Below are 27485 nucleotides of genomic sequence, written 5' to 3' on the forward strand. Positions count from 1 at the left end.
TGGCAAGTTGTGGTGTCGATAGGATGCTCTTACACCGAGCATGTGACAGTCCCTCCCAAGAAGAACTGTGATCCAGGCTCTGAGACTTTCTCTTCTCCGGGAGGAGGTTGCAAACGTTAGTTATTTTTGTCAGAGCAGCTGCAGCACACCTGGGTGGAGGCCCACAGCTAGACTTGAGGCCAACCTTTAGCACACCTTCCCTGGTGGTCTAGTGGTTAGGATTCGGCGCTCTCACCGCCGCGGCCCGGGTTCGATTCCCGGTCAGGGAACTTCCTTTTCACCTCCATGCTGAACTTTGAGGAGTGGTTAACTCACTTGGCGAAGGCAAGAAAGCGTCTCTGAGCGCAAAAGATGTCCTTCGAGCCGGAGTCGAACCAGCGACCTAAGGATTGCCATCATCCCACCTACAGTCCTCCGCTCTACCAACTGAGCTATCGAAGGCTTACGGGGCGGTTCCACAACCACATCCTATAAGGTAGCTGCAGACCGACCGCTGGCCAAAAAGGACAGAAGCAAAAGCACTCAAGCCTTCCCATACCGGGAGTCGAACCCGGGCCGCCTGGGTGAAAACCAGGAATCCTAACCGCTAGACCATATGGGATCTGCCACTCTTGAAACCCAGTCTTGGAACAAACTCCAATTCATTCTGATCGCTGGCACGTCCCTGCTCCACTTGCACAAGTGCCACTCATACACTTACGCACTCTCTCATACACAGTTTCTTGGTTTCCGTAAACCGAGAACCTTCTGATCCGTAGTCATAAGCGCTAACCTTTGTGCCACCGTCACTCTGTTCAGCACCTTGTTAGCACTTTGCTTGAAGCAAGGACAAGACTCTGTCAACCCGGAGTTCCTTCACCACACATTCTGCTTTGTTTTTATGGCAAGAGGTTGTGTGGATGGGATGCTCTTACAGGATTCCTGACAGTCCCTCCATAGAAGACCTGAGATCCAGGGTCGGAGACTCTCTCCTCTCCAAGAGTAGGTTAAAAGCAATGGTTTCTTTTGTGTCTGTGTGTCAGAGCCCTTAGGTGTTGCTGCAGCTCAGAGACCTACAAGTGGAGGAGATTACACTGCAAGTCGGCTGGATGACCTCTAAGTGGTAGGCACTTATACCGCACGTAGGCTGGGTTTGCGATTGATGTAGCTGTAGTAGACATTCATAAAAATAAAAAAATATATAAACTGCTTACTCTGAGGTTGTGTTTAGGGTTGGGGTAGGAGTAAAATTGAATAAAACACAGCAGGTTACCGTGTGGTTGGGCCTAGGGCTGGGGTAGGTGTGATTTTAATAAACTGCGATAGGTTGTATTCTGTGCCATGTACGAGACATTGAATCAATGAAACCCACATGGAGGTTTGTTACTGTGAGGTTGGGTTAAGAGTTGGGGTAGGTTGGGAGGTTGATAAAACACAGCAGGAAACTGTGAGGTTGGTTTAAGGATTGGGGTAGGTTTGACATTCAAACATAACTGGTTGGACGCAGTGTCTTGTACCAGACATTAAATGAATGAAAACTCCAGGAGGTTTTTACAGCCCACTTGGGGCTGACCAGGTCGTTTGGAGCAGGCTCCGATTTCTATTTATACCTTTCTCAGTCAGGTAACTTCCTTTTCAGTAGTATGAGCGTCTGCACTGTGTGGCATATATGCCGACGTATAACAGAGACTGAAACATTGCTCACACTTGTCTGAGGTGGTCATTTTGACTGCAATCTTGTTTTAGGTTGGCACTTTGTTTTTGAATATTGTATGCTTTTCGAATGCGTATCTGTGCTGCAGTAGAACGCCTTAGCCTCACAGCAAACATTTTGGTTTACAAGCTGTCACTGCTGTCTTCCCAGGAGAGTGGCTGTACTGGTTTCTTCTGGAAGTCCTGAGGGATGTACGGGACCAAGACATGAGAGCGGTTGGGGCAGCCTTTGAACCCAGGAGAGCACCCCACAGGCTCTGTGCTGGCGGCCCCAGAAACTTGATTCACTCCAGAGTAGAACCGAACAACTCCGGCAGGGGAAAACCGCGACCGCACTGCACTGAGAGCAACGCAAAAAAATCCTGAACGAGCCAGCCAGGAGTCGAACCTAGAATCTGCTGATCCGTAGTCAGGCGCGTTATCCATTGCGCCACTGGCCCAGTCCGCATCAGCAGTGCTCATTAGCATGGTCCTTGGAAAGAGGACACGGCTCGGTGAACATGGAGTTCCTTAAAAGCATGCTTTGCTTTGTTGTCATGGCAAGTTGTGGTGTCGATAGGATGCTCTTACACCGAGCATGTGACAGTCCCTCCCAAGAAGAACTGTGACCCAGGCTCTGAGACTTTCTCTTCTCCGGGAGGAGGTTGCAAACGTTAGTTATTTTTGTCAGAGCAGCTGCAGCACACCTGGGTGGAGGCCCACAGCTAGACTTGAGGCCAACCTTTACGCACACCTTCGCTGGTGGTCTAGTGGTTAGGATTCGGTGCTCTCACCGCCGCGGCCCGGGTTCGATTCCCGGTCAGGGAACTTCCTTTTCACCTCCATGCTGAACTTTGTGGAGTGGTTAACTCACTTGGCGAAGGCAAGAAAGCGGCTCTGAGCGCAAAAGATGTCCTTCGAGCCGGAGTCGAACCAGCGACCTAAGGATTGCCAACATCCCACCTACAGTCCTCCGCACTACCAACTGAGCTATCGAAGGCTTACAGGGCAGTTCCACAACCACATCCTATAAGGTAGCTGCAGACCGACCGCTGGCCAAAAAGGACAGAAGCAAAAGCACTCAAGCCTTCCCATACCGGGAGTCGAACCCGGACCGCCTGGGTGAAAACCAGGAATCCTAACCGCTAGACCATATGGGATCTGCCACTCTTGAAACCCAGTCTTGGCACAAACTCCAGTTCATTCTGATCGCTGGCACGTCCCTGCTCCGCTTGCACAAGTGCCACTCATACACTTACGCACTCTCTCATACACAGTTTCTTGGTTTCCGTAAACCGAGAACCTTCTGATCCGTAGTCATAAGCGCTAACCTTTGTGCCACCGTCACTCTGTTCAGCACCTTGTTAGCACTTTGCTTGAAGCAAGGACAAGACTCTGTCAACCCGGAGTTCCTTCACCACACATTCTGCTTTGTTTTTATGGCAAGAGGTTGTGTGGATGGGATGCTCTTACAGGATTCCTGACAGTCCCTCCATAGAAGACCTGAGATCCAGGGTCGGAGACTCTCTCCTCTCCAAGAGTAGGTTAAAAGCAATGGTTTCTTTTGTGTCTGTGTGTCAGAGCCCTTAGGTGTTGCTGCAGCTCAGAGACCTACAAGTGGAGGAGATTACACTGCAAGTCGGCTGGATGACCTCTAAGTGGTAGGCACTTATACCGCACGTAGGCTGGGTTTGCGATTGATGTAGCTGTAGTAGACATTCATAAAAATAAAAAAAATATATAAACTGCTTACTCTGAGGTTGTGTTTAGGGTTGGGGTTGGAGTAAAATTGAATAAAACACAGCAGGTTACCGTGTGGTTGGGCCTAGGGCTGGGGTAGGTGTGATTTTAATAAACTGCGATAGGTTGTATTCTGTGCCATGTACGAGACATTGAATCAATGAAACCCACATGGAGGTTTGTTACTGTGAGGTTGGGTTAAGAGTTGGGGTAGGTTGGGAGGTTGATAAAACACAGCAGGAAACTGTGAGGTTGGTTTAAGGATTGGGGTAGGTTTGACATTCAAACATAACTGGTTGGACGCAGTGTCTTGTACCAGACATTAAATGAATGAAAACTCCAGGAGGTTTTTACAGCCCACTTGGGGCTGACCAGGTCGTTTGGAGCAGGCTTCGATTTCTATTTATACCTTTCTCAGTCAGGTAACTTCCTTTTCAGTAGTATGAGCGTCTGCACTGTGTGGCATATTTGCCGACGTATAACAGAGACTGAAACATTGCTCACACTTGTCTGAGGTGGTCATTTTGACTGCAATCTTGTTTTAGGTTGGCACTTTGTTTTTGAATATTGTATGCTTTTCGAATGCGTATCTGTGCTGCAGTAGAACGCCTTAGCCTCACAGCAAACATTTTGGTTTACAAGCTGTCACTGCTGTCTTTCCAGGAGAGTGGCTGTACTGGTTTCTTCTGGAAGTCCTGAGGGATGTACGGGACCAAGACATGAGAGCGGTTGGGGCAGCCTTTGAACCCAGGAGAGCACCCCACAGGCTCTGTGCTGGCGGCCCCAGAAACTCGATTCACTCCAGAGTAGAACCGAACAACTCCGGCAGGGGAAAACCGCGACCGCACTGCACTGAGAGCAACGCAAAAAAATCCTGAACGAGCCAGCCAGGAGTCGAACCTAGAATCTTCTGATCCGTAGTCAGACGCGTTATCCATTGCGCCACTGGCCCAGTCCGCATCAGCAGTGCTCATTAGCATGGTCCTTGGAAAAAGGACACGGCTCGGTGAACATGGAGTTCCTTAAAAGCATGCTTTGCTTTGTTGTCATGGCAAGTTGTGGTGTCGATAGGATGCTCTTACACCGAGCATGTGACAGTCCCTCCCAAGAAGAACTGTGATCCAGGCTCTGAGACTTTCTCTTCTCCGGGAGGAGGTTGCAAACGTTAGTTATTTTTGTCAGAGCAGCTGCAGCACACCTGGGTGGAGGCCCACAGCTAGACTTGAGGCCAACCTTTAGCACACCTTCCCTGGTGGTCTAGTGGTTAGGATTCGGCGCTCTCACCGCCGCGGCCCGGGTTCGATTCCCGGTCAGGGAACTTCCTTTTCACCTCCATGCTGAACTTTCAGGAGTGGTTAACTCACTTGGCGAAGGCAAGAAAGCGTCTCTGAGCGCAAAAGATGTCCTTCGAGCCGGAGTCGAACCAGCGACCTAAGGATTGCCATCATCCCACCTACAGTCCTCCGCTCTACCAACTGAGCTATCGAAGGCTTACGGGGCGGTTCCACAACCACATCCTATAAGGTAGCTGCAGACCGACCGCTGGCCAAAAAGGACAGAAGCAAAAGCACTCAAGCCTTCCCATACCGGGAGTCGAACCCGGGCCGCCTGGGTGAAAACCAGGAATCCTAACCGCTAGACCATATGGGATCTGCCACTCTTGAAACCCAGTCTTGGAACAAACTCCAATTCATTCTGATCGCTGGCACGTCCCTGCTCCGCTTGCACAAGTGCCACTCATACACTTACGCACTCTCTCATACACAGTTTCTTGGTTTCCGTAAACCGAGAACCTTCTGATCCGTAGTCATAAGCGCTAACCTTTGTGCCACCGTCACTCTGTTCAGCACCTTGTTAGCACTTTGCTTGAAGCAAGGACAAGACTCTGTCAACCCGGAGTTCCTTCACCACACATTCTGCTTTGTTTTTATGGCAAGAGGTTGTGTGGATGGGATGCTCTTACAGGATTCCTGACAGTCCCTCCATAGAAGACCTGAGATCCAGGGTCGGAGACTCTCTCCTCTCCAAGAGTAGGTTAAAAGCAATGGTTTCTTTTGTGTCTGTGTGTCAGAGCCCTTAGGTGTTGCTGCAGCTCAGAGACCTACAAGTGGAGGAGATTACACTGCAAGTCGGCTGGATGACCTCTAAGTGGTAGGCACTTATACCGCACGTAGGCTGGGTTTGCGATTGATGTAGCTGTAGTAGACATTCATAAAAATAAAAAAATATATAAACTGCTTACTCTGAGGTTGTGTTTAGGGTTGGGGTAGGAGTAAAATTGAATAAAACACAGCAGGTTACCGTGTGGTTGGGCCTAGGGCTGGGGTAGGTGTGATTTTAATAAACTGCGATAGGTTGTATTCTGTGCCATGTACGAGACATTGAATCAATGAAACCCACATGGAGGTTTGTTACTGTGAGGTTGGGTTAAGAGTTGGGGTAGGTTGGGAGGTTGATAAAACACAGCAGGAAACTGTGAGGTTGGTTTAAGGATTGGGGTAGGTTTGACATTCAAACATAACTGGTTGGACGCAGTGTCTTGTACCAGACATTAAATGAATGAAAACTCCAGGAGGTTTTTACAGCCCACTTGGGGCTGCCCAGGTCGTTTGGAGCAGGCTCCGATTTCTATTTATACCTTTCTCAGTCAGGTAACTTCCTTTTCAGTAGTATGAGTGTCTGCACTGTGTGGCATATTTGCCGACGTATAACAGAGACTGAAACATTGCTCACACTTGTCTGAGGTGGTCATTTTGACTGCAATCTTGTTTTAGGTTGGCAGTTTGTTTTTGAATATTGTATGCTTTTCGAATGCGTATCTGTGCTGCAGTAGAACGCCTTAGCCTCACAGCAAACATTTTGGTTTACAAGCTGTCACTGCTGTCTTCCCAGGAGAGTGGCTGTACTGGTTTCTTCTGGAAGTCCTGAGGGATGTACGGGACCAAGACATGAGAGCGGTTGGGGCAGCCTTTGAACCCAGGAGAGCACCCCACAGGCTCTGTGCTGGCGGCCCCAGAAACTCGATTCACTCCAGAGTAGAACCGAACAACTCCGGCAGGGGAAAACCGCGACCGCACTGCACTGAGAGCAACGCAAAAAAATCCTGAACGAGCCTGCCAGGAGTCGAACCTAGAATCTTCTGATCCGTAGTCAGACGCGTTATCCATTGCGCCACTGGCCCAGTCCGCATCAGCAGTGCTCATTAGCATGGTCCTTGGAAAAAGGACACGGCTCGGTGAACATGGAGTTCCTTAAAAGCATGCTTTGCTTTGTTGTCATGGCAAGTTGTGGTGTCGATAGGATGCTCTTACACCGAGCATGTGACAGTCCCTCCCAAGAATAACTGTGATCCAGCCTCTGAGACTTTCTCTTCTCCAGGAGGAGGTTGCAAACGTTAGTTATTTTTGTCAGAGCAGCTGCAGCACACCTGGGTGGAGGCCCACAGCTAGACTTGAGGCCAACCTTTACGCACACCTTCCCTGCTGGTCTAGTGGTTAGGATTCGGCGCTCTCACCGCTGCAGCCCGGGTTCGATTCCCGGTCAGGGAACTTCCTTTTCACCTCCATGCTGAACTTTGAGGATTGGTTAACTAACTTGGTGAAGGCAAGAAAGCGGCTCTGAGCGCAAAAGGTGTCCTTCGAGCCGGAGTCGAACCAGCGACCTAAGGATTGCCATTATCCCACCTACAGTCCTCCGCTCTACCAACTGAGCTATCGAAGGCTTACGGGGCAGTTCCACAACCACATCCTATAAGGTAGCTGCAGTCCGACCGCTGGCCAAAAAGGACAGAAGCAAAAGCACTCAAGCCTTCCCATACCGGGAGTCGAACCCGGGCCGCCTGGGTGAAAACCAGGAATCCTAACTGCTAGACCATATGGGAACTGCCACTCTTGAAACCCAGTCTTGGCACAAACTCCAGTTCATTCTGATCGCTGGCACGTCCCTGCTCCGCTTGCACAAGTGCCACTCATACACTTACGCACTCTCTCATACACAGTTTCTTGGTTTCCTTAACCGAGAATCTTCTGATCCGTAGTCATAAGCGCTAACCTTTGTGCCACCGTCACTCTGTTCAGCACCTTGTTAGCACATTGCTTGAAGCAAGGACAAGACTCTGTCAACCCGGAGTTCCTTCACCACACATTCTGCTTTGTTTTTATGGCAAGAGGTTGTGTGGATGGGATGCTCTTACAGGATTCCTGACAGTCCCTCCATAGAAGACCTGAGATCCAGGGTCGGAGACTCTCTCCTCTCCAAGAGTAGGTTAAAAGCAATGGTTTCTTTTGTGTCTGTGTGTCAGAGCCCTTAGGTGTTGCTGCAGCTCAGAGACCTACAAGTGGAGGAGATTACACAGCAAGTCGGCTGGATGACCTCTAAGTGGTAGGCACTTATGCCGCATGTAGGCTGGGTTTGCGATTGATGTAGCTGTAGTAGACATTCATAAAAATAAAAAAATATATAAACTGCTTACTCTGAGGTTGTGTTTAAGGTTGGGGTAGGAGTAAAATTGAATAAAACACAGCAGGTTACCGTGAGGTTGGGCCTAGGGCTGGGGTAGGTGTGATTTTAATAAACTGCGATAGGTTGTATTCTGTGCCATGTACGAGACATTGAATCAATGAAACCCACATGGAGGTTTGTTACTGTGAGGTTGGGTTAAGAGTTGGGGTAGGTTAGGAGGTTGATAAAACACAGCAGGAAACTGTGAGGTTGGTTTAAGGATTGGGGTAGGTTTGACATTCAAACATAACTGGTTGGACGCAGTGTCTAGTACCAGACATTAAATGAATGAAAACTCCAGGAGGTTTTTACAGCCCACTTGGGGCTGACCAGGTCGTTTGGAGCAGGCTCCGATTTCTATTTATACCTTTCTCAGTCAGGTAACTTCCTTTTCAGTAGTATGGGCGTCTGCACTGTGTGGCATATTTGCCGACGTATAACAGAGACTGAAACATTGCTCACACTTGTCTGAGGTGGTCATTTTGACTGCAATCTTGTTTTAGGTTGGCACTTTGTTTTTGAATATTGTCTGCTTTTCGAATGCCTATCTGTGCTGCAGTAGAACGCCTTAGCCTCACAGCAAACATTTTGGTCTACAAGCTGTCACTGCTGTCTTCCCAGGAGAGTGGGTGTACTAGTTTCTTCTGGAAGTCCTGAGGGATGTACGGGACCAAGATATGAGAGCAGTTGGGGCAGACTTTGATCCCAGGGGAGCACCCCACAGGCTCTGGCGTGGCAGCCCCAGAAACTTGATCCACTCCAAAGTAGAACCAAACAACTCTGGCAGGGGCAAACTGCAACTGCAGTGCACTGACTGAGAGCAATGCAATAAATCCTGATCGAGCCAGCCAAAACTCGAATCTAGAATCTTCTGATCAGTCAGACACGTTATCCATTGCGCCACTGGCACACACTGTTCAAGGAGTGCTCATTAGCATGCTGTTTGGAAAGAGGACATGGACCGGTAAACATGGAGTTCCTTCAACGCATGCTGTGCTTTGTTGTCATGGCAAGTTGTGGTGTCGATAGGATGCTTTTACACAGAGCATGTGACAGTCCCTCCATAGAAGAACTGTGAACCAGGCTCTGAGACTTTCTCTTCTCCAGGAGGAGGTTGCAAACGTTAGAGTTATTTTTGTCAGAGCAGCTGCAGCACACCTGGGTGGAGGCCCACAGCTAGGCTAGAGGGCAACCTTTAGCCAGGCCTTCCCTGGTGGTCTTGTGGTTAGGACTTAGTGCTCTTACCGCTGTGGCCTGGGTTCAATTCCTTGTCAGGGAGCTTCCTTTTCACCTCCATGGTAAACTTCGAGCAGTGTTGCCGATGATCTCTTCACGAAAGCAGCTCTGAATGCAAAAGATGTCCTTCGAGCCGCACTGTAAGACGTAATAAGACACACTCTGGCACAGACATCCAGTCTGCACGCTGGAATACACGCTATTATCTCATGGTTGAGACGCAGCTTCAAAAATTAGTTTCAAACCAGAAGTACAAATTTGCTTGAAATAACGCAAAAACAACCAATTTACACTTTTTAGTGAAATATTTGTGTCCTAATACTGTTTTTAGCAGTGTGGGACACATATATGATTGTCAACAGCTCAAAAAATGTGTTTTGGAGTTTCGTGACCCTTTAAGGTACAAATGGTAGAGAAAATACAAACATGAAAATCTTACTTTGTTTTTCTTTTAACTAAGTATATTTTTATATGTTTTGTTGTTTTGTCTCAAATTATTTTATTTAGGACACAAATGCCTCAAATGCAGCTTTAACATCATTGGAATAAATTATATTTTAACATATTCAAATGGAAAAGCTAACATATTAAAAAGGAATAATTATTTACAAGGTTACTTTTATATCTGCATTTTTATAAACTAAAGCAGTTTTGTCCCAAACCTTTTAAAAATAGTCCATGTTGTCTTTATATTTTTAGATGCTTCATTTATTACTGATTTTACTTTATGCTTTCAAAATATGTAATTATGCAGTTGAAGTGATATTGTGCTATTTTGCTACATAGTAGAAGTGAACTAGTTTTGTTTTGTGTTAAAGCCACAATGGCCCTGCATAAAAGGGCTTTACTGGGACCTTATAGGCACATTTTGTGCCTGGACTCAACTTAGTATTAGTGGGACCTTACTTGTTAATTACTAAATGCCCACAGAGCATGCTCATAGGACATACTTCTGACCCAGATAGTATACCTATACTTCGCCCATTGTGGCTATATACACTACACTTTGTGCGGACTTGCTATGGGCCCACAGTGAACGTCTGTTTTGAGTGGGCCAGCCCACAGTTTGGGCTAGCGACATTGTATATGTTTTTGGTATAGACATGTTAGTTTGGAAATTTGTGCATTAAACATTCAAAACTATTGTATAATAGGCTAAGAGAGACAATAGAAATGCATATCTTAATTAAGATATAAATTGGATCCAATTAAAATGTTGTAGAAATTATCCTAAAGGATTTTTATGTATTGTACTTTAAAACAATCCTATAGGAATGGTTGCAAAATATGATCATAATTCTAATTGAAATCCTTCAAAGAAATCCGATAGGACGCTTCTTTTTTGTCTGTATAATCGTACAAGTTATACTGATTTAGATCAGAAGTCCACAACATGTTCATTAACTGAAAACACAGCTGAATGTGCTACAATTAACATATAAACACCCTAGACAGCACATCACCACTGCTTTTTCTGTGACAGACATAGGTCTCATCTAGGATTTGAACCCAGGATCTCTCGCACCTTAAGTGAGAATCATAGCACGAGACCAACAAGCCCTGAAGAAGAGTCTTGTTGAAGGCATACAAGAGATACTTGATAGAAATTAGTGACATGGCCCAGTGGCCTAATGGATAAGGCACCAGCCTTCGAAGCAGGGGATTGTGGGTTCAAGTCCCACCTGGGTTGTCTTTGATGCAGTTCATTTGAAGTTGGCTGTGCAGCACAATCCAGTGTGACCTTCAAAAAGCTAGGTTCATACCCTTAGGTCAAAAAGACATGACAATGGAAAACTCGTCAGAGAAGCTGTTTTGTCATTAGGTGTACACACCAGATCGTCTGAAAGCAATAGGGATCCTGAAGTGCTGTTCTCTGAGTTACAAGAACTTCTTAAGCCAGACACTTGGGGACGTGCAAATTTGTTATCTTTGTTTGGATTCATCGGATCTCTTTCTGCTGCTAAATTAGACCAAAACAGTCATTATTTCATAAACAAATTGTAATATATTTTACATTTTTTATAAACACGTTTCACTCTCTTCTCTCCCGATGGCGAGTTATAAAGGTAAAGTTTTTTTTATATTCACACATTCGTTCATTTAGAAGTCTCTATATTGTTTACCATTTAATTTTGAATATTCGATCAGAATTAGCATGCAAGTATGACTTAAAAACAACATTAACACTGTTTATTTGACTGTGACCAATGTTGTACTTTGGTAGTCATTGGCTGCTAATATGATTTCGCTATTTAGAGTTTGCAAATAACACTGTTATTATATTATACTACCAGAACTTTTAGCAAAGGTGAAACTTTTTATTTCTTTACGACAAAATAATTATGCCAGAAATGTTTCTGGATGAGGTATTTATGTGATTTATACATAATAGGGGTGTTCTGATTGGTCTTAAAGCATCACTAAATTGTGCAGGCATTACAGGTCAAACAATTTGTTACATTTATCAAAATAAACAATAAGGCTCTTAAAGCACTGCTTTGAGAAATGTAGAGTCGTCATATTTCAAATACCTCAAGTGAAACGAAGTCATTTGTTTTATTATTTTATCACTGACAGTGTCCTTGTCCTTGTGTAAAATTATTTCAGTTTAAGATCAAGTGTAAAATAAAATGTTGTATAGGCAACAATGAGCAAATAAGGACAATAGTGTACAATATGTAAATAAAACCCCAAATTTAAATCTTTTCATCATATACTTTAATTAAACATTTCAAAGCTTGGAAGTATTGTTTACAAATGGACAAAAAGTGTCTCTATGGCCTTTAAAGTATGTGGTAGTTGTGCCAGTACTATTGAAATTGAGTCAATGTCATGAAAGGAAAAATCGACCATACTTTGTTAATGCAAATTCCTATATGTAGCCTTGTGATGTAAGCAGTTAAACCATTTAAATAGTTTTATTCTTAAAAAGGGCCATAATGAAAATCTGAGTTTTTCTCAAAAGTAATTAACTAGTACTCAGTGTAGTTTTTTAAAAGAGTAATTTGTAATATATTAGTATTATTTACTAAAACTTGTCATCTGTGAGAGAACATCAACAAATAAAATAAAAAAATCACAGGCACATTTAGTGCAGGCTTATTATATTATTAATATATGATCAATTATTATTGTTGTTAATAAATGTTTTTTTTTAATTGTATAAATCGATAGATAGTTCCAATGCAGTATTTTTATTAATTGCTGAGAAGACATTGCAGGTGTTCAATACATTGCGTGTCAATTTTGGTTTATTATATTCTTAATTATAAATATATTATTAACTAATTATTATATCTTATTAATGTTTTCTTTAATAAATCAATAGATGGTTCTTATGCAATGCTTTAATGGGTTGCTGAGAATACATTTCAGGTGTTCAATACGTTGCGTGTCAGTTTTGAAAATAAAAATAGGTGCTGGAAAAAGTGCTTAAAAAACCTTGATTTTTATTAGGCTGTGTCTGTATGAACTCTGTATGAAATCAGTGCCACATATTTAATCGTTTGGTGATGGTAAATTAAGATCTCTTGGTCGTCAGGTCGTATTTTGCTGAACTGTGCTCAAATGTTATAAATGTAAAAGCACCACATTTTGAAGTGTGACTGCAGTATGTCAATTTAGTTTGTTTGTGCTGCGCTCATAGACTTTAGAAAACGGCGGAAAGTCAAATCATCCAAATAAATTTTTATGATGGACAGAAGTTGCAGAGGCTGCAAACGTATAAAACATGAGGCCGTATTTAGTTTATATACACTATATACAACTGCAATGAACCAGCTTTTGGGGGTGGGGGCAGCTTGTGAAAGGTTGAGAACCCCTGGTCTATTAGGCTAGTTTAAATACTATTTTAAGATGTCACTATGCAGAGTGAGTGCATTTTCCCTCCTTCTCCTGGTTAAAAGATAAAGCTCTGGAAGTTGACAAAATCAAATAAACCCAACCTGGTTACGGCGATGTTAAATGATTTGACAAGGCTTGATATAAACCGTAAAGTTTACTTTAGTTTGTGATCAACTCTGGAGCAAATGCAGCTTAAAGTGTGACGTGCAGCAAACAGCCAATCACAATACACACAAGTGCAGCAAACAGCCAATCACAATACACACAAGTGCATCAAACAGCCAATCTCAAGACACATGAGAGTCAGTTTGACTAATTTCTCTAGAATCAGTGCAATTCACTTCTTTGTTCCAGATTATAGATATATCATAATATAAATAATAATAATAATAATGAATCTAAATACATTTATGAATCTAATAATAATAATGAATCTAAATACATTTATTTGTAGTAATATGGGAGTTTTCACATTGCATCTTTAAAGGCAACAAGTTGTCTACAGAGACTGTAATTGTCTTCAGAAAGAAAACTTGTTCCTTTTCTCAAATTAGTCCATCAAAATAAATGTGTAGTGTTTTGAAATCAAAGTCTTCATTTGTTTCCCACAACACATCAAGAGTTGATCAAGTTAAAATCTCATAATCTGACACAAATCTAATCTGTCGTAACTGGCAAATGGCATTGTCTGAACAGGGCTTCAGGGAGTCTGTCTCGGTCGCTCACTGTCACTGCCTTACAGCGAGTTCACACCACAGGAGTTTATCCAAGTTTTGTGGAATTGCAGACAAAAGCACAAAATTGGATGTAAATCTTTGTTTGTTCAGGCGAGTGACAATCAAACAATGTGAATTATCAAAAACACAATCTGAGGGTGTAGGTCAGTGTTCCCTGCATCTCCTCAAATATTTTCTCCTCCCTAATCTTTCTAATTCTCTTTTCAGAGCAGATCATTTGTTTGGTAAATTAATAAACTATTTGCAGATGTGCACTGTGCACAAATATGGTTATTGGTTCATAATAAGTTGAAGCACATTGTTATATGTTGCTGTATTTGGCTTAACCGTTCTTGTGTGGCTTGCCAATGTATAGATGACTCTAACAGATGAAATAAGGAAGCTGACCAAAGTTCTTACAGGGAGAAGACTTTATTGAAGACAACTAATAGTGTAGGTCCTCATCAGTGATGTTAACTCATCCGTCTTCAAGTACCTTAAACCAAAGTACAGTCTGTGAGACACTACTTTATAACAAACGGCATAACTGCGTAACCAGGGCCGGCACGGAGAGAGAGGGCAGCGTCCGCGACACCTGCCTTACCACCCGCGTCCTCAGTTATGTCTGCAACACCTCCCTCACCACCCGCGTCCTCAGTTATATCCGCGCATAGGGCAGCAGAAAAGAGGTACACGATACCTTGCTTCATTTTCATAACCGGTCACTTTCGTTTTCACATTGGGGTTTAGGGCGGCATGACTGTCTTCTGACTAGAGCGGCAGTTCAGCTTGATCCGGCCCTGCATGTAACCAATAACTGAGGTAAAAAAACTCTGGTTATTTATAGTGAGTTTGGAATCATCTGATTGGTAAATCATGTTTTAGCTAATGCTGGACCAGCTGTGGACAATCATAAGCATGTGATCCTCTCAAAAGTAGTTTATAAATAAACTTCACTTGAATGAACAGCCAAACTACATGAAAAAGCTGCCGTTTTGAATATACCCGTGTTTCTGTGGACAAGGCCTCATTTTTCAGGACTCTGCTCTGCATTGTGAAGCTTCATGTGAGCGCTGAGGCTTCTTTTATGGGTAAAGCCCTTTCCACACTCACTGCATCTAAAATGATCCTCTCTTGAGTGAGTCTTCATGTGTCGCCTAATGTAGTCTTTGCGTTTGAGTTTAATTCCACATTGATCACATGTGAACACTATGGTTCCAGTGTGACCATTCATGTGGTTCATGAGGCTAGATTTGGTTGAGAAGCTCTTTCCACACTGAGCACATGCAAACGGGTTCTCTCCGGTGTGAGTTCTCATGTGGTGATTGAGTGAGCTTTTATATGTGAAACTTTTACCACACTCTGTGCATGTGTAAGGTTTCTCTCCAGTGTGAATCCTCATGTGGATGTCAAGGTTTTGTTTTTTAACAAAACTTTTCCCACACTGTGTGCAAGTAAATCTTTTCTCTCCAGTGTGAGTTCTCATGTGGACTTCAAGATTGCCATTTTGCTTAAAACTCTTTCCACACTGAGGGCAAGAGTAAGGCCTCTCCTCAGTGTGAATTCTCATGTGCATTATCAAGTTTCCTGAATGATAGAAGCTTTTTCCACACTGTTGGCATGTGTACGGCCTCTCTCCAGTGTGAATTCTCATGTGGGTTTTAAAGTTTTCTTTTTTACAAAAACTCTTTCCACACTGTTCACAGGTGTAAGGCTTCTCCCCAGTGTGAATTCTCATGTGCACTGTTAAGTTTCCTATAGTATAGAAGCTTTTTCCACACTGTTTGCAGGTGCAAGGTTTCTCCCCTGTGTGAACTCTCATGTGAACATCAAGCTTTGGCTTTTGACTAAAAGTCTTTCTACGCTGTTTACTGCTGAAATTACACTTAGATTTGGATTTCCGAGGTCTTCCACGTGATGAAGTCTTTTTAGTCAGTGTGGGTTTTTCATCAGCCATTATGTCTTGATGTTTCTCTTCCATTTCATTGCATTGATGAGTCTCTTCTTTCAGCACCATCAGGTCTTAAAAAACAACAAAAAAGTGAACTTTAGAATGAAGGCTCAAAGCGACAAGCATTAAATGGATGTTTCACCCACAAATAAAAATAACAAATTAACATTTACTCTCCGTCATGTGGTTTTAAACATTTCCTTTCTTTTGAAACACAAAGGAAGCTTGCATTTTTTTTTACAATATCTTGTGCTCAAAAGAACCAAGGGATAACTTATTAATGGAGAGTAATGGAGAGTTTTTTTTTTTGTTTTTTTTTAACAAGATGTAAAATAAGTCTTTGGTGTTCCCAGAATGTGTCTGAGGTTTCGGCTCAAAATCAGATCATATACCTTGCAGAATATTTCATTTTGGGGGTCAGAGAAAAACCAAGCTGTTTTTGTGCCTGTGGCTTTAAATGCAAATGATCAAATGCACTCGCTTTAGATTACTCAGGTTGTGTTCCCTTATGTGTATCTTCCACTGGATTTAAACATTTGTAACTTGCTTAGAAGACCCGATTGAGACAAATCCTGCATGTTTATAGCTAGTACGCATAATTCAGCTTATATTAGTGAGTTTGCATTATTGTAAATAACTTATGCAAATGTTTCCCAGTACTGGTTTGCAGCTGGACGGTATCCGCTGTTGAAAACATATGCTTGATAAGTTGGGGGTTCATTCCACTGTGGCGACCCCTGATAAATAAAGGGACTAAGCCGAAGGAAAATGAATGAATGAACTTGTGCAAAAGCTTAATGCCACGTTTGCTGTAAACTGTGATGAGGAGATGACATCCCAGGTGAAAAAAATATATAATTAAATGCAATTAAAATAGACTTAAATACCCGCAAATACATTTTTAGTACATTGTTGTTTTTTTGTGTTAAATAAAAGTTTGATGGTTTTACACTGTAAATATACTAAATAAGTATGTTTATACTTCAGTAGGACTTTAGCACACTTGACAAAAGTATACTAAATACCAGTAATACTTAAATACATTTTTAGTGTACTACAATAAAGTACACTACAGAAAAAAACACCCAAAAGAGTTTTATTAGTGTGTTTTTCAAAAGTGTGCTTTAAATGCTTTAAACATTAGTTGATTTTTAGTACACTGTTTAAGTTTAAAATAAGTTAATATATAAAAAATCTATTAGTAATGTAATATAGTAGAAGTACATTTTCCCAAAAGTTGTACTTAAGTACACTTAATGTGAATGCAATTATCACTAACACTTAAATTGATTTTGAGTGTGGTAATCTTACCAAATCATTATTTTCTTGAAGTATGTGTGTGTTGTGGGTCAAGGAATGATCAGGAAAGCCAAGAATGGGCATGCAGAAGGGATGATATGTTTGTGTATATCCAGTGTAGTCAATAATATGATAATCTAAGGATACATATGTTTTACATTGCATATTTTAAAATTGTTCTGGACTGTTTATCCTTCTACTTAATTATCTTTTGTCTAACCAATTACGTGAGGATGTCTAAACAATCTAATGACATAGGTTTGTTGACTCTGTTAGCATAAATATCACTGTGTTCTGAATGTAAGGAAGGTCGACCTGTGGAGCTCATGGAGAGTGCTGAAGCTGATTTCTTGCTGTCAAAACTACAAAAAAAGTAATTAAATTTCCTTCTATTTTATTTCATTCCTGACTCTTTGTTTTTATTCATCGCAACTGGTCTTTTACTGTTCTTAAAATGTACTTAATACTAATTTTTAGTACATTAAATACAAAATTAGTTTGGGAAAATAGAGCACTTTTAATACAGTAATTAGCACACTTTTTTTACGATTTGTAAATTCTTTTAATATATTACTATTATACTTTAAATTAGTCATAAATATATTTAAATGTTTAAAAGTAGGGTTCCAGTGTTTTTCTAGTTGTAACTAAATATATATTTTTAAAAATACAGATATAGTATGTTAAAAGCACATTTTAATTCAATTTCAGTGTGTCTCAAAATAGCACAGTTGAGTGCACTTAGATGGTGTTAAGTTTATCTTAACATATACTTAATACTATCGTTTAGTACATTAAGTACAAAATTAGTGTGCGAAAATAGAGCACTTTTAGCAATGCTGTAGGCTATTACATAAATGCGAACTCAACTTTTAATACTGCAGTCACAACATTTGTCATTGAAATAACGCCACAGGTAGTTGGTAGATCTGTGTAAAAAAGGCCTGCCGCTACAGCTGGAAAAATTCCTAAAGGAAACACTGATATAACTTATGCAAATGCTTCTCAGTACTGGGTTGTAGCTGGAAGAACATCCGCTGTTTAAAACATATGCTAAAATATATAGTGGTTCATTCCACTGTGGTAACCCTTGATGAATAAAGGGACTAATGCTGAGTTCAGACTGCATGATTTTCAAAATATTCGTGTTACGGATGTTTTTCACACTGCATGACTATCTGGTTTTGGCACTGCTTTGTTTACACTGCAAGATGGATTGGCGACAGGGAGTTTCACACTGCATGACTATACAAAAGGACAATTACAGACAACTTTGTCCAAACTATGTCTCACAGCCAAAAACACGTGGTATATCTTTTGTTATTAACTACATAATGAGAAAGAAGCCTTCATTGGGGTAGAAAATGTATTTGCTCCTCTGGCATGGTTTCCGCTACATTGATTCTTCCATGGCGGGGCACCACGACAAAATTCATCCCGCCACGGCTACATTACAGCTTCTCATTCAAAACATTTAATTTTTTTAATAGCCAGTAATAACGTATTAAACGCCAAAACGTATTAAAAGGTTGAGTGAATTATAACCGCGCAAACTTCTCTGTAATCGTAGTAGTGCTGTGTATTATTTGTTTACCCCGTTAAGAATAAGTGCTGACAGACTGACTGGCTGACTGACAGATGCGTGAGGCCAGCAAACACGATCTATAGCCGTTTCACTTTACTTCAGGACGCATTAATATCGTTCTGTAGGTCTATTAGAGACATTCATAAATGTACAAGCAAAGAGATCTGCATGCTGTAGGCTATGACATAAATGTGATCTCGACTTCTAATACTGGGGTCACAACATTTGTCATTGAAATAACACCACAGGTAGTTGGTAGAGCTGTCTAAAAATGGCCTGCCGCTACACCTGGAAAAAATCCTAGAGGAAACACTGCCTGGGTTTTGAAGGGAACTAGCAATTTCTCTTCAACTTTTTCCTTTTTTGGCCCAGTTGAGCCAAAGGAAAATGAATGAATGAACTTATGCAAATGCTTAATACCAGTTTGCTGTAAACTGGAGTAATGAGGAGATAGCAAGATGACATACTTTGCAACTTGTTTTCATTCACTTGTACTTTTGTCTTTGTTTTATTGTCTTTGTGCATATCCTGAGGCTTAGCTGAAGTCCTACATGATGACATTTTATATACCTGACAAGATGCAGAAATGCCATCAAAAAAGGTGACCTGCTGTTTGTCTAATCAGGGACAGTGACAACATAAATATACAAATAATAATGTTAACCCGGTGGTTGGGAATGTGTAATGTCTGTTAATGAACATCTAGGATTATTTGTTAGCCCCTGGTATAGCATGAGCAGTGTGGAACGTGATTACTGATAACCAAGGATTTTGTTATTCAGAGTGTGAATGACCCAGGATTCTCCATTTGAAGTGTGAAAAGCCCTAAGAATACTCAGCATCAGTTCTCAGCATAAACAGAGCACAAAGACAAACAGCGACATACAAAAATTGTCAATCATGTCATAGCAGTGACCTGATTTCATATGCTAATGTTTTAGAACTTCCAATTCAAGTGCCTCTTGGAGAAATGACCAGGAATAATAAATGGCAGAAAATGGTCACACTACTTGCTCTGCAAACAAGTGTGTTCATGATTATATATACAAACAAAAATAATAAAAATAGAAAGTTTGACTTTGCAACATTAAGCAGCATTAGGCAAGGGCCAGTATGAGATTCTAATTCTAATAACCTTGAATAAAAATATCACAGTTTCATGGTACTGTGATTACTGCTCTAAAATGAATAATTTTTTATATGTCTGGGTAAAAAGACAAACAGTTTTCCCCTTTGAACACAATATATTTTCTTTTGAGAAACTTTAAAAGTGTTTTGGAGCAGTAAACATGTCAGGCTGAATAATTCTAATAAATCATTGACTTTTGCTGTCTTCATTAGTTTTAGAAACACAGATTTCTTTATGATTTAAAATGGCATCTTTTGATATCTTTTCTGCTGGAGATACTGTTGTCCTGAAAAACTTAAAACATAAAAACCTTACATATACAGTAGGAATGATATAGCAGAATATTTTGTCAGCTTTATACCTTGAAAATTGTTATCGTCCCATGCCTTAACAGCATAACACTGTTTTTAGGATCTAAAAATTAATTCTTTAAATAAAGTCTTAAGCAAAAAGATTCCAATGTCTGCTGGTACACAAAGAATATGGTCAATATTTTGATGAACTTTACACTGAAATGTTTGCATATCATCAGCATGCTGTAATCCATTTCTTAAGCAGCAAAAGTCATTTGTAGACTAGTTTGTTGGCCAGTTTTAGTCAGTGCAATGCTAATCGTTATTGTTCTACTATAATTTGTTTATTTTGCCTCATGTTGTCCCACAACATCATCAATATAGTTTAGAATAATGTACAATGTTTTACAATAATTCATTATTTTAGTGTCCATTTCATTCAGCATGTTTAAAATTGTGGGCATCCACGTTTTTGACATGCTTTAAACCAGGGTTTCTGCAGGTTTCACCAAGTTAAATTTAGGACTTTTTAAGATCATTATGAATGAAAATTTATACTCATAAAGGGCTAAAAGCTAAGGAATTTTTCAGATGGCCCAGATGAAAATGGTTTTTCAAGAGTTCACACTTAGCTGATGATTGATTATAAGCAAGTTTGGCATGCTGTCCCGGGAGAGAGCCCTGAGCTCGAAGGTTCTTGAGCCCTGGGCTCCCTCCCGTTTGGAGGAAGAGAGGGGAGCCTCGAGCTCAGGTAGATCTCGACAACTCCCCTTTTTATAATAGCTAAAGATTAAGATTGAAGGCTATTAAAAGATATGCTGCATTATTAGATTACCTGTATTGAAATTTAGATTTAACGATTAACTTGTTGTACATGTTTTTGGAATGTGGGAGGAAACCGGAGAACCCGGGGAAAACCCACGCAAGCACGGGAAGAACATGCAAACTACACACAGAAACGACCACCGGCCTGTTAAGGAACTAGAACCGGTGACGTTCTTGCTGTGAGGCGACAGTGCTAGTCACTGAGCCACCGTGCTGCCCTATGGAGGGAAAGGTGAAAAGGTAGGGGTGGAAGGGGGGATTCTTCAAATCGAAGATGACTGTAGTGAGAAAACCCTGGCTCTTTATAGTGGTTAGGAATGGCCTGATTGGTGGATCAAGCATGCTAATGCAGGACCAGCCGTGTTCAATCATAATCACGTGCTCCTCTCGAAATTAGTTTATGAATAAACTTCACTTCAAGAGTTCACACTTAGCTGATGATTGATTATAAGCAAGTTTGGCATGCTGTCCCGGGAGAGAGCCCTGAGCTCGAAGGTTCTTGAGCCCTGGGCTCCCTCCCGTTTGGAGGAAGAGAGGGGAGCCTCGAGCTCAGGTAGATCTCGACAACTCCCCAAAATGCTCCGCTCGGGACAGCAGCCGCGTATTTGAAGAACCCCCCAAAAGGCACAGGAGATTAATGCCATATCCGGCTGCTGAAAAGTGATACAGAAATAGCTTGGAGGAGCAACAGAGACTGGTGTGGGTGTAAAAATTAACTGAAAGTGCTTATGTATGACTATGTGTGCTCCCGGGTTCTGTTAATTGTAAGGACCAGCGGGAGAGTGAGTGGGGTAAGTGTAAAGGTTTAAAACATATGTGGTGAGTTTCGTAAAGGTTTAGTATAGTAGTGATGGAAAATAAAGCTGTAAGGTTCTGCGGAGCTGTAGCTGCAGATGAGAAGCGGTTAACTGATTAACCGCTTTGGCAGTCCAATGGGGAGTGTGTCAGTAGTGGTATGGATAAATGGTAGTGTGCGTGAGCTCCGGTGGAGCGACACTGCTGCAGCAGTGGTGCAGGGGGGATGAAGCTCGGCTGAGCGTCTCTGCGACTGCAGAGGTGCGATGGTAGTCAGTACTAAGGGGAAGAATACGCTTCTGCAGCAGCGTTTTAACTGCTTTAGCAGTGCTGGGAGTGACAGAAGTGGTATAAGTGTAATGGAAGTGTGCATGAGCTCCAGCAGAGCGTCACTGCTGCAGCAGTGGTGCAGGGGATGTAAATGATGCTCGGCTGAGCGTCTCTGCTGCTGCAGAGGTGCAATGGAAGTCAGTATTTGTAAGGGAAATACGCCTCCGCAGGGACGTTTAACTGCTTTAGCAGTGCTGGAGAGTGTATCAGTATTGGGTTGCTAAATGAAAGTGTATATGCGCTCGCTGAGCGTCACTGCTGCGGCAGTGATGTGGAGGGGAGTGATGCTCGGCTGAGCGTCTCTGCGACTGCAGAGGTGCGGTGGTAGTCAGTCCTAAGGGGAAGAATACGCTTCTGCAGCAGCGTTTTAACTGCTTTAGCAGTGCTGGGAGTGACAGAAGTGGTATAAGTGTAATGGAAGTGTGCATGAGCTCCAGCAGAGCGTCACTGCTGCAGCAGTGGTGCAGGGGATGTAAATGATGCTCGGCTGAGCGTCTCTGCTGCTGCAGAGGTGCAATGGAAGTCAGTATCTGGAAGGTAAATACGCCTTCGCAGAGACGTTTAACTGCTTTGGCAGTGCTGGAGAGTGTATCAGTAGTGGATTGCTAAGTGGAAGTGTATATGCGCTCGCTAAGCGTCACTGCTGCGGCAGTGATGTAGAGGGGAGTGATGCTCGGCTGAGCGTCTCTGCGGCTGCAGAGGTGCGGTGAAAGTCAGTTTCTAAAGGGAAGTGCGCTTTGGAGAGCTGATTAACAGCTGTGTAGCAGATAGGAATCAGACACAGTAGAGCGACTCTGTGGCTGCAGGGGTGCATAGGTATTCAGAGTCTGGTGCATTATATGTGTGAAAGCAATACATGTTCCCGCTAAGCCTTTACAGCTGTATTATAGCGGGGAGTGTGGTGATGGAAAATAAATTGATACTACAATGCAATGTAATTAAGTGGAGCTGCTGTAAAGGTGTGATGGTGGTCAGTATGTAAGCAATACGAGTTCCCGCTAAGCCTTTATGGCTGTATTGTTGCGGGGAGTGTGGTGATGGAGAATAAATTGATGCTACAATGCAATGTAATTAAGTGGAGCTGCTGTAGAGGTGTAATTGTAGTCAGTATGGAAGCAATACGAGTTCCCGCTACGCCTTTACGGCTGTATTATTGCGGCGGAGTGTGATAATGGTAAAATTTTTTGAAAAGTGTACATGTGAGCTTTTAAAGAGCTTCACTGCTGTGGCAGTGGGAGCTTGGGGCTACCCCTGTGGGAGTCCGAGCTGCGGAGAATGAGTGCAAGTGAAATTAAAAAATTATGAAGAGAAAGAGAAGGGAAGTTTAATAAAATAAAAAGGAAAGTTTAGTAAAAATGAGTCCTATGCAACTAAGACAGAAAGTAGGAAGAACAGACAGAGTCGTGCTGCTTGGAAACTAGGTTGAAGTCTGCAACCGAGAATCAGCTGGGCTTCTCTGAGGAAATATTGGCTGAGGCAAATTGAGGATTTAGAGGTGTTAGAGGACCAATGACAGAGTTTATATCTGTTGTTGGAAGACTGTTCAGGCAGGGTGTCACTGCTGCAGCATTGGTGCAGGGGAAAAAATAATCTCAGCAGAGCTTCTCTGCAGTTACAGAAGTGCAATAAAATCAGTGGTGCAGAGAATTAAGGCTAAACAGCCGTCTCTGCAGTCGCAGCTCAGGCAAAGCTTAACTGTTGCAGCAGTGGTGCAGAGGGAGAATAAGGCTCGGCAAAGCGTCTCTGCAAGAGCAGAGGTGCAGTGGTACTCAGTATTCGAGTCTCACATGGAAATACTAAGTACTATTAGCAGTGATATTTAGAGATGAAAGTGAAAAAGGGGCTCAGCTAGAGCGTCACTGCAGTTGCAGTGATGTTAATGGGGTGTATAGTTAAGTGGAGCACCTAAACAGTCGATATTAGTAAGTTTTGAGTGCTCCCGCAGGGACGTTAAATACTGCCTTTAGTGATATGTAAAGATGAAGGTGAATAAGGCATATGCTAGAGGGTCACTGCGGTAGCAGTGGTGCTTTGGGTGTGCAACTCTGCGGAGCATTTCTGCGGCTGCAGTGGTGTAGTGGGCCAGTATGGAGGCAACTTGTGCTCCCGCAGAAGCATTTACTGCTGTATTAGTGCGGGGAGTGCAACGATAGTGGTATTTAGAAAATTTGTAAGTGTATGCAAGCTCATTTAGAACGTTCCTGTTGCAGCAACTGAAACTCAAGACAACCCCTGAATTGGTCGGAGCTGTGGTGAATGAAAGTGAATAGAAGTATAGGATAGTTTAAATTTGGAGAGAAAAAGTTAAAGCTAGAAAAACAGGGAAGGGTAGTGAAGGAGCTCCTATGTTAAATAGGAAGGGAAATCGGAAGGAAATGACAGAGTCATACTTCATACCCAATAATGCATGATGGTGGAAGTTGGCTGGAGAGGATCGGCTGGGCTTCCCCGAGGTGGTATTGCTCTTCTGTGGTGTAAAAATGCTAAGAGGTTTAGAACCAGGGCCGGAGTGGGACACCTTTTCAGCTCTGGAGTTTCAAGCCTCAGACCGGCCCACCTCAGTTCACGACTGACTATATTAAAATAAGTAAATAAATATTTCCGAATCAGTTTCTAATGGCACTATCATGTCTTTTTTTTTTTTTTTTTTTTTTTTTTTTTTTTTTTTTTTTTTTTTTTTTTTTTTTTTTTTTTGAGAAAACAGCTGCTTTAGAACTTCAAATGTTCTACAACCCTAACAGTATTATATGTCTTATCAAAAAATGAAAACACTAAATTACTCTAGCAAGGATCGAACCCAGGTCCGCAGCGTCTTAACCTAACGTGCCAACCACTCGACCACAACAAAAGAGAAAAGTTGTGGTAAAATAATGAATAAAAAGCTGTGGTCAAGTAAATGAATTAAAAAAGTGTCACTGCTGAGAGCAACAGATTCTGGAGCTAGGGACACCGGCCCTCGCGGCCAAAATAAAACAGACCGGCCCACCGGGAATTCTCCCGGTCCTCCCGATTAGCCAATCCGGGCCTGTTTAGAACAGGTGTGTGGGGGAACGGATATCATCCTGCATCCCTTCATCCTGCGAAGATAGATCAGATATGGTTAGGTGTATCGTTGGATTGAAATGTTATACTTAGTTCAGAAGACTTAAATTATAAAGGCTAGTGTGAATATGGCATCGAGGGTGTGGGCTATGTGAGTGGAAAAGTGTCATTTGCAAAGAGTGTAAATGTATTTAGAAATGGATGTGGAGTGTAATAGGTTGGATGAGGGTCAGCTTCTGCAACCAGCTGACATGATCTCTGAAATGAGAAAAACAAGAGAGAATCAGAAATGACATTACAACATGGTACATGTATGGCAAACACAATGAATTATTTTAGCTGATAACCATGCGGGGCGTCTTAATAAGAGCATGGGCAACTAAGTGTGGAAGTGCCTTTGTTAATGCATGGTACGAAGCCTCATTGTCGCAACGAGCAAAGATAGTAGAGGTAGGCATTTGTCCCTCCTAAGGATGGCATATTAAATGGGAAATCTGCTCGACTAGTGATCCTGATGTACCTCTTGAAGACAGGGTAGGTGGAATTATAGTGGAGTTTAAACCCCTTGGTTTGTATCTAACGCAGAGTCAATTGATGAAACATCAGACATGTCAGAAATGTCCTCCTCTTATTCGTGGAAGTCAAAGCGGGAAGTTTGTTTCTTTGCTGTTTTCACATCTAACCAACTTGCCATTATAAGCTTATGGCTTATAAGTGTATGGACATGAGTCACTGGGGCATATTACGATTGGACTTCTATGCCTAATGCATTGAATGTTTTTCAGTAGCAGAGTAAACTTTTTAGAAGTTAAACTGCTATCAGATGTGGCAGTTTTTTTTTTTTTTTTTTTTTTTTTTTTTACATTTTATAATTATTTATTTTCTTTATTATTTATTTATTAATTTATGTATTTATTTATTTATCATCTGCCAACATCAAACCCTGAACTTAAAATTAATGTCACCATTTAGTAGTAATTGTGTAAATGTAATGATAATCATTCATGAGCTTGTCATGAGAGAGGGTGGGACCATCTCAAATTTTTGAGAGTTCATTGGATGGTGGCGCTTCTCCTTTCAGCTATTGGCTCGAAGGAGTGTCAATCAAAGTTGCAGAAAAAGGCTGGCGGCCATTTTGTTTGCCAGAGAACTAGTGTTATGATTGGAGACGCTACTCTATTGAATGCACCACAGCGACTAGTTTGGAGGATTAACATGGATGTTTATCAATGTATGCATAAGTTGTGGACTGATGTTTTAAGGATTGGATTGTCTACAACCTTGATTGAGAGGTGAGTCATTCTATTCACGCTAGAATCATCCTTTAAAGATGGATGTTTAATCTTAGTTGTAGTTTGTGAGGCTTCCCCTTAAAAAGTGTCATGTATGTTACCGCTGGTGCACCCCTAGAAGAGAGTTCAGCTTGAATCGCAGGCATTGAGAGTTTAGGCAAAGTTCATGGATGGTGATCGAGTGTTTACTGTGATCTTGTTGGAGAATTGGGTTGAAGACACAGAGATTGCATTGTGTGAGGCAATTGAAGTAGAAGGTTGAGAAGTTGTAGTTGGATAAGTTGGTGTAGCTGGAGAAGTTGATGTAGCTGGAGAAGTTGTTGGATAAGTTGATGTAGCTGGAGAAGTTGATGTAGCTGGAGAAGTTGTTGTTGGAGAAGTTGATGTAGCTGGAGAAGTTGTTGTTGTTGGAGAAGTTGATGTAGCTGGAGAAGTTGTTGTTGTTGGAGAAGTTGATGTAGCTGGAGAAGTTGTTGTTGTTGGAGAAGTTGATGTAGCTGGAGAAGTTGTTGTTGTTGGAGAAGTTGATGTAGCTGGAGAAGTTGTTGTTGTTGGAGAAGTTGATGTAGCTGGAGAAGTTGATGTTGTTGCTGGAGAAGTTGTAGCTGGAGAAGTTGATGTAGCTGCAGTAGCAGTAGCAGTAGCAGTAGCAGTAGCAGTAGCAGTAGCAGTAGCAGTAGCAGTAGCAGTAGCAGCTGATGCAGAGCAGTGTATTCTTCAAATCGAAGATGACTGTAGTGAGAAAACCCTGGCTCTTTATAGTGGTTAGGAATGGCCTGATTGGTGGATCAAGCATGCTAATGCAGGACCAGCCGTGTTCAATCATAATCACGTGCTCCTCTCGAAATTAGTTTATGAATAAACTTCACTTATTTGCCCTTAAAAAATATTATGATTTTAATACATTTAATAATACAATAATAAATGAATAATTTAAAATTACAATATTTTAGATATTTCTTAGCAAAAGATTTTAAATATTGTGTAAAAACAAGCCTTTACTTGTATCCATACACTTTTTCCCAACATAAACTTTGAAAAAATACAAAAAAAAATTAACAAATGTTTTAAAAGTTTTTAAAACTATAATAAACTAAATCTATGCACAACAATCTGTCCAGGTCGATGTCCTCAGCAGTAAATACACGGATCACATTTAAACAAATGTTATTGTAAAAGAAATAATTAAACTATTATGATAAATAGAGTTAAAATGTCCTTTTTTAATTAAAAAGTTG

The 27485-nt window shown here is 41.8% G+C and overlaps 2 protein-coding genes and 15 non-coding genes across 21 annotated transcripts in view; 5 read left to right on the top strand and 12 right to left on the bottom strand.

Moving 5' to 3' along the window:
• The window catches only part of zgc:174314, a 144651-nt gene that overhangs the window by 84789 nt on the left and 32377 nt on the right, over window positions 1–27485 (bottom strand). For 2 of the 5 annotated variants that reach the window (XM_068219472.2, XM_073945363.1), the window contains one exon: window positions 14119–15728. The exons of 1 other annotated variant lie outside the window; for it this stretch is intronic. In XM_068219472.2, coding sequence (XP_068075573.1) covers window positions 14734–15728 — 995 coding nt within the window. In that variant the 3' untranslated portion in view covers window positions 14119–14733. Of the gene's footprint in view, window positions 1–14118; window positions 15729–24310; window positions 24869–27485 lie in introns of those variants that run through there. 2 more of the 5 variants (XM_068219473.2, NM_001114486.1) reach the window with 2 other exon arrangements.
• trnae-cuc (transfer RNA glutamic acid (anticodon CUC)) lies at window positions 198–269 on the top strand. The gene has a single exon. It is a non-coding gene; the product is annotated as a tRNA-Glu (tRNA).
• trnay-gua (transfer RNA tyrosine (anticodon GUA)) lies at window positions 355–441 on the bottom strand. Its single transcript is given in 2 exon segments — window positions 355–390; window positions 405–441. It is a non-coding gene; the product is annotated as a tRNA-Tyr (tRNA).
• On the bottom strand, window positions 530–601 carry trnae-uuc (transfer RNA glutamic acid (anticodon UUC)). The gene has a single exon. It is a non-coding gene; the product is annotated as a tRNA-Glu (tRNA).
• Window positions 2428–2499, top strand: trnae-cuc (transfer RNA glutamic acid (anticodon CUC)). The gene has a single exon. It is a non-coding gene; the product is annotated as a tRNA-Glu (tRNA).
• Window positions 2585–2671, bottom strand: trnay-gua (transfer RNA tyrosine (anticodon GUA)). The gene is given in 2 exon segments: window positions 2585–2620; window positions 2635–2671. It is a non-coding gene; the product is annotated as a tRNA-Tyr (tRNA).
• On the bottom strand, window positions 2760–2831 carry trnae-uuc (transfer RNA glutamic acid (anticodon UUC)). Its single transcript has one exon. It is a non-coding gene; the product is annotated as a tRNA-Glu (tRNA).
• trnar-acg (transfer RNA arginine (anticodon ACG)) lies at window positions 4291–4363 on the bottom strand. Its single transcript has one exon. It is a non-coding gene; the product is annotated as a tRNA-Arg (tRNA).
• trnae-cuc (transfer RNA glutamic acid (anticodon CUC)) lies at window positions 4658–4729 on the top strand. Its single transcript has one exon. It is a non-coding gene; the product is annotated as a tRNA-Glu (tRNA).
• Window positions 4815–4901, bottom strand: trnay-gua (transfer RNA tyrosine (anticodon GUA)). The gene is given in 2 exon segments: window positions 4815–4850; window positions 4865–4901. It is a non-coding gene; the product is annotated as a tRNA-Tyr (tRNA).
• trnae-uuc (transfer RNA glutamic acid (anticodon UUC)) lies at window positions 4990–5061 on the bottom strand. Its single transcript has one exon. It is a non-coding gene; the product is annotated as a tRNA-Glu (tRNA).
• trnar-acg (transfer RNA arginine (anticodon ACG)) lies at window positions 6520–6592 on the bottom strand. The gene has a single exon. It is a non-coding gene; the product is annotated as a tRNA-Arg (tRNA).
• Window positions 6888–6959, top strand: trnae-cuc (transfer RNA glutamic acid (anticodon CUC)). Its single transcript has one exon. It is a non-coding gene; the product is annotated as a tRNA-Glu (tRNA).
• trnay-gua (transfer RNA tyrosine (anticodon GUA)) lies at window positions 7045–7131 on the bottom strand. The gene is given in 2 exon segments: window positions 7045–7080; window positions 7095–7131. It is a non-coding gene; the product is annotated as a tRNA-Tyr (tRNA).
• On the bottom strand, window positions 7220–7291 carry trnae-uuc (transfer RNA glutamic acid (anticodon UUC)). Its single transcript has one exon. It is a non-coding gene; the product is annotated as a tRNA-Glu (tRNA).
• Window positions 10765–10837, top strand: trnar-ucg (transfer RNA arginine (anticodon UCG)). Its single transcript has one exon. It is a non-coding gene; the product is annotated as a tRNA-Arg (tRNA).
• The window catches only part of LOC137491295 (uncharacterized), a 331835-nt gene continuing 330174 nt past the window's right edge, over window positions 25825–27485 (bottom strand). The window contains exon 3 of the mRNA XM_073948982.1: window positions 25825–27116. Within this exon, the coding sequence (XP_073805083.1) occupies window positions 26345–27073 (729 nt within the window). The 5' untranslated portion in view covers window positions 27074–27116 and the 3' untranslated portion in view covers window positions 25825–26344. The remainder of the gene's footprint in view (window positions 27117–27485) is intronic.

Source organism: Danio rerio, chromosome 4 (genome assembly GCF_049306965.1).
Source record: "Danio rerio strain Tuebingen ecotype United States chromosome 4, GRCz12tu, whole genome shotgun sequence".
Taxonomy (NCBI): domain Eukaryota; kingdom Metazoa; phylum Chordata; class Actinopteri; order Cypriniformes; family Danionidae; genus Danio; species Danio rerio.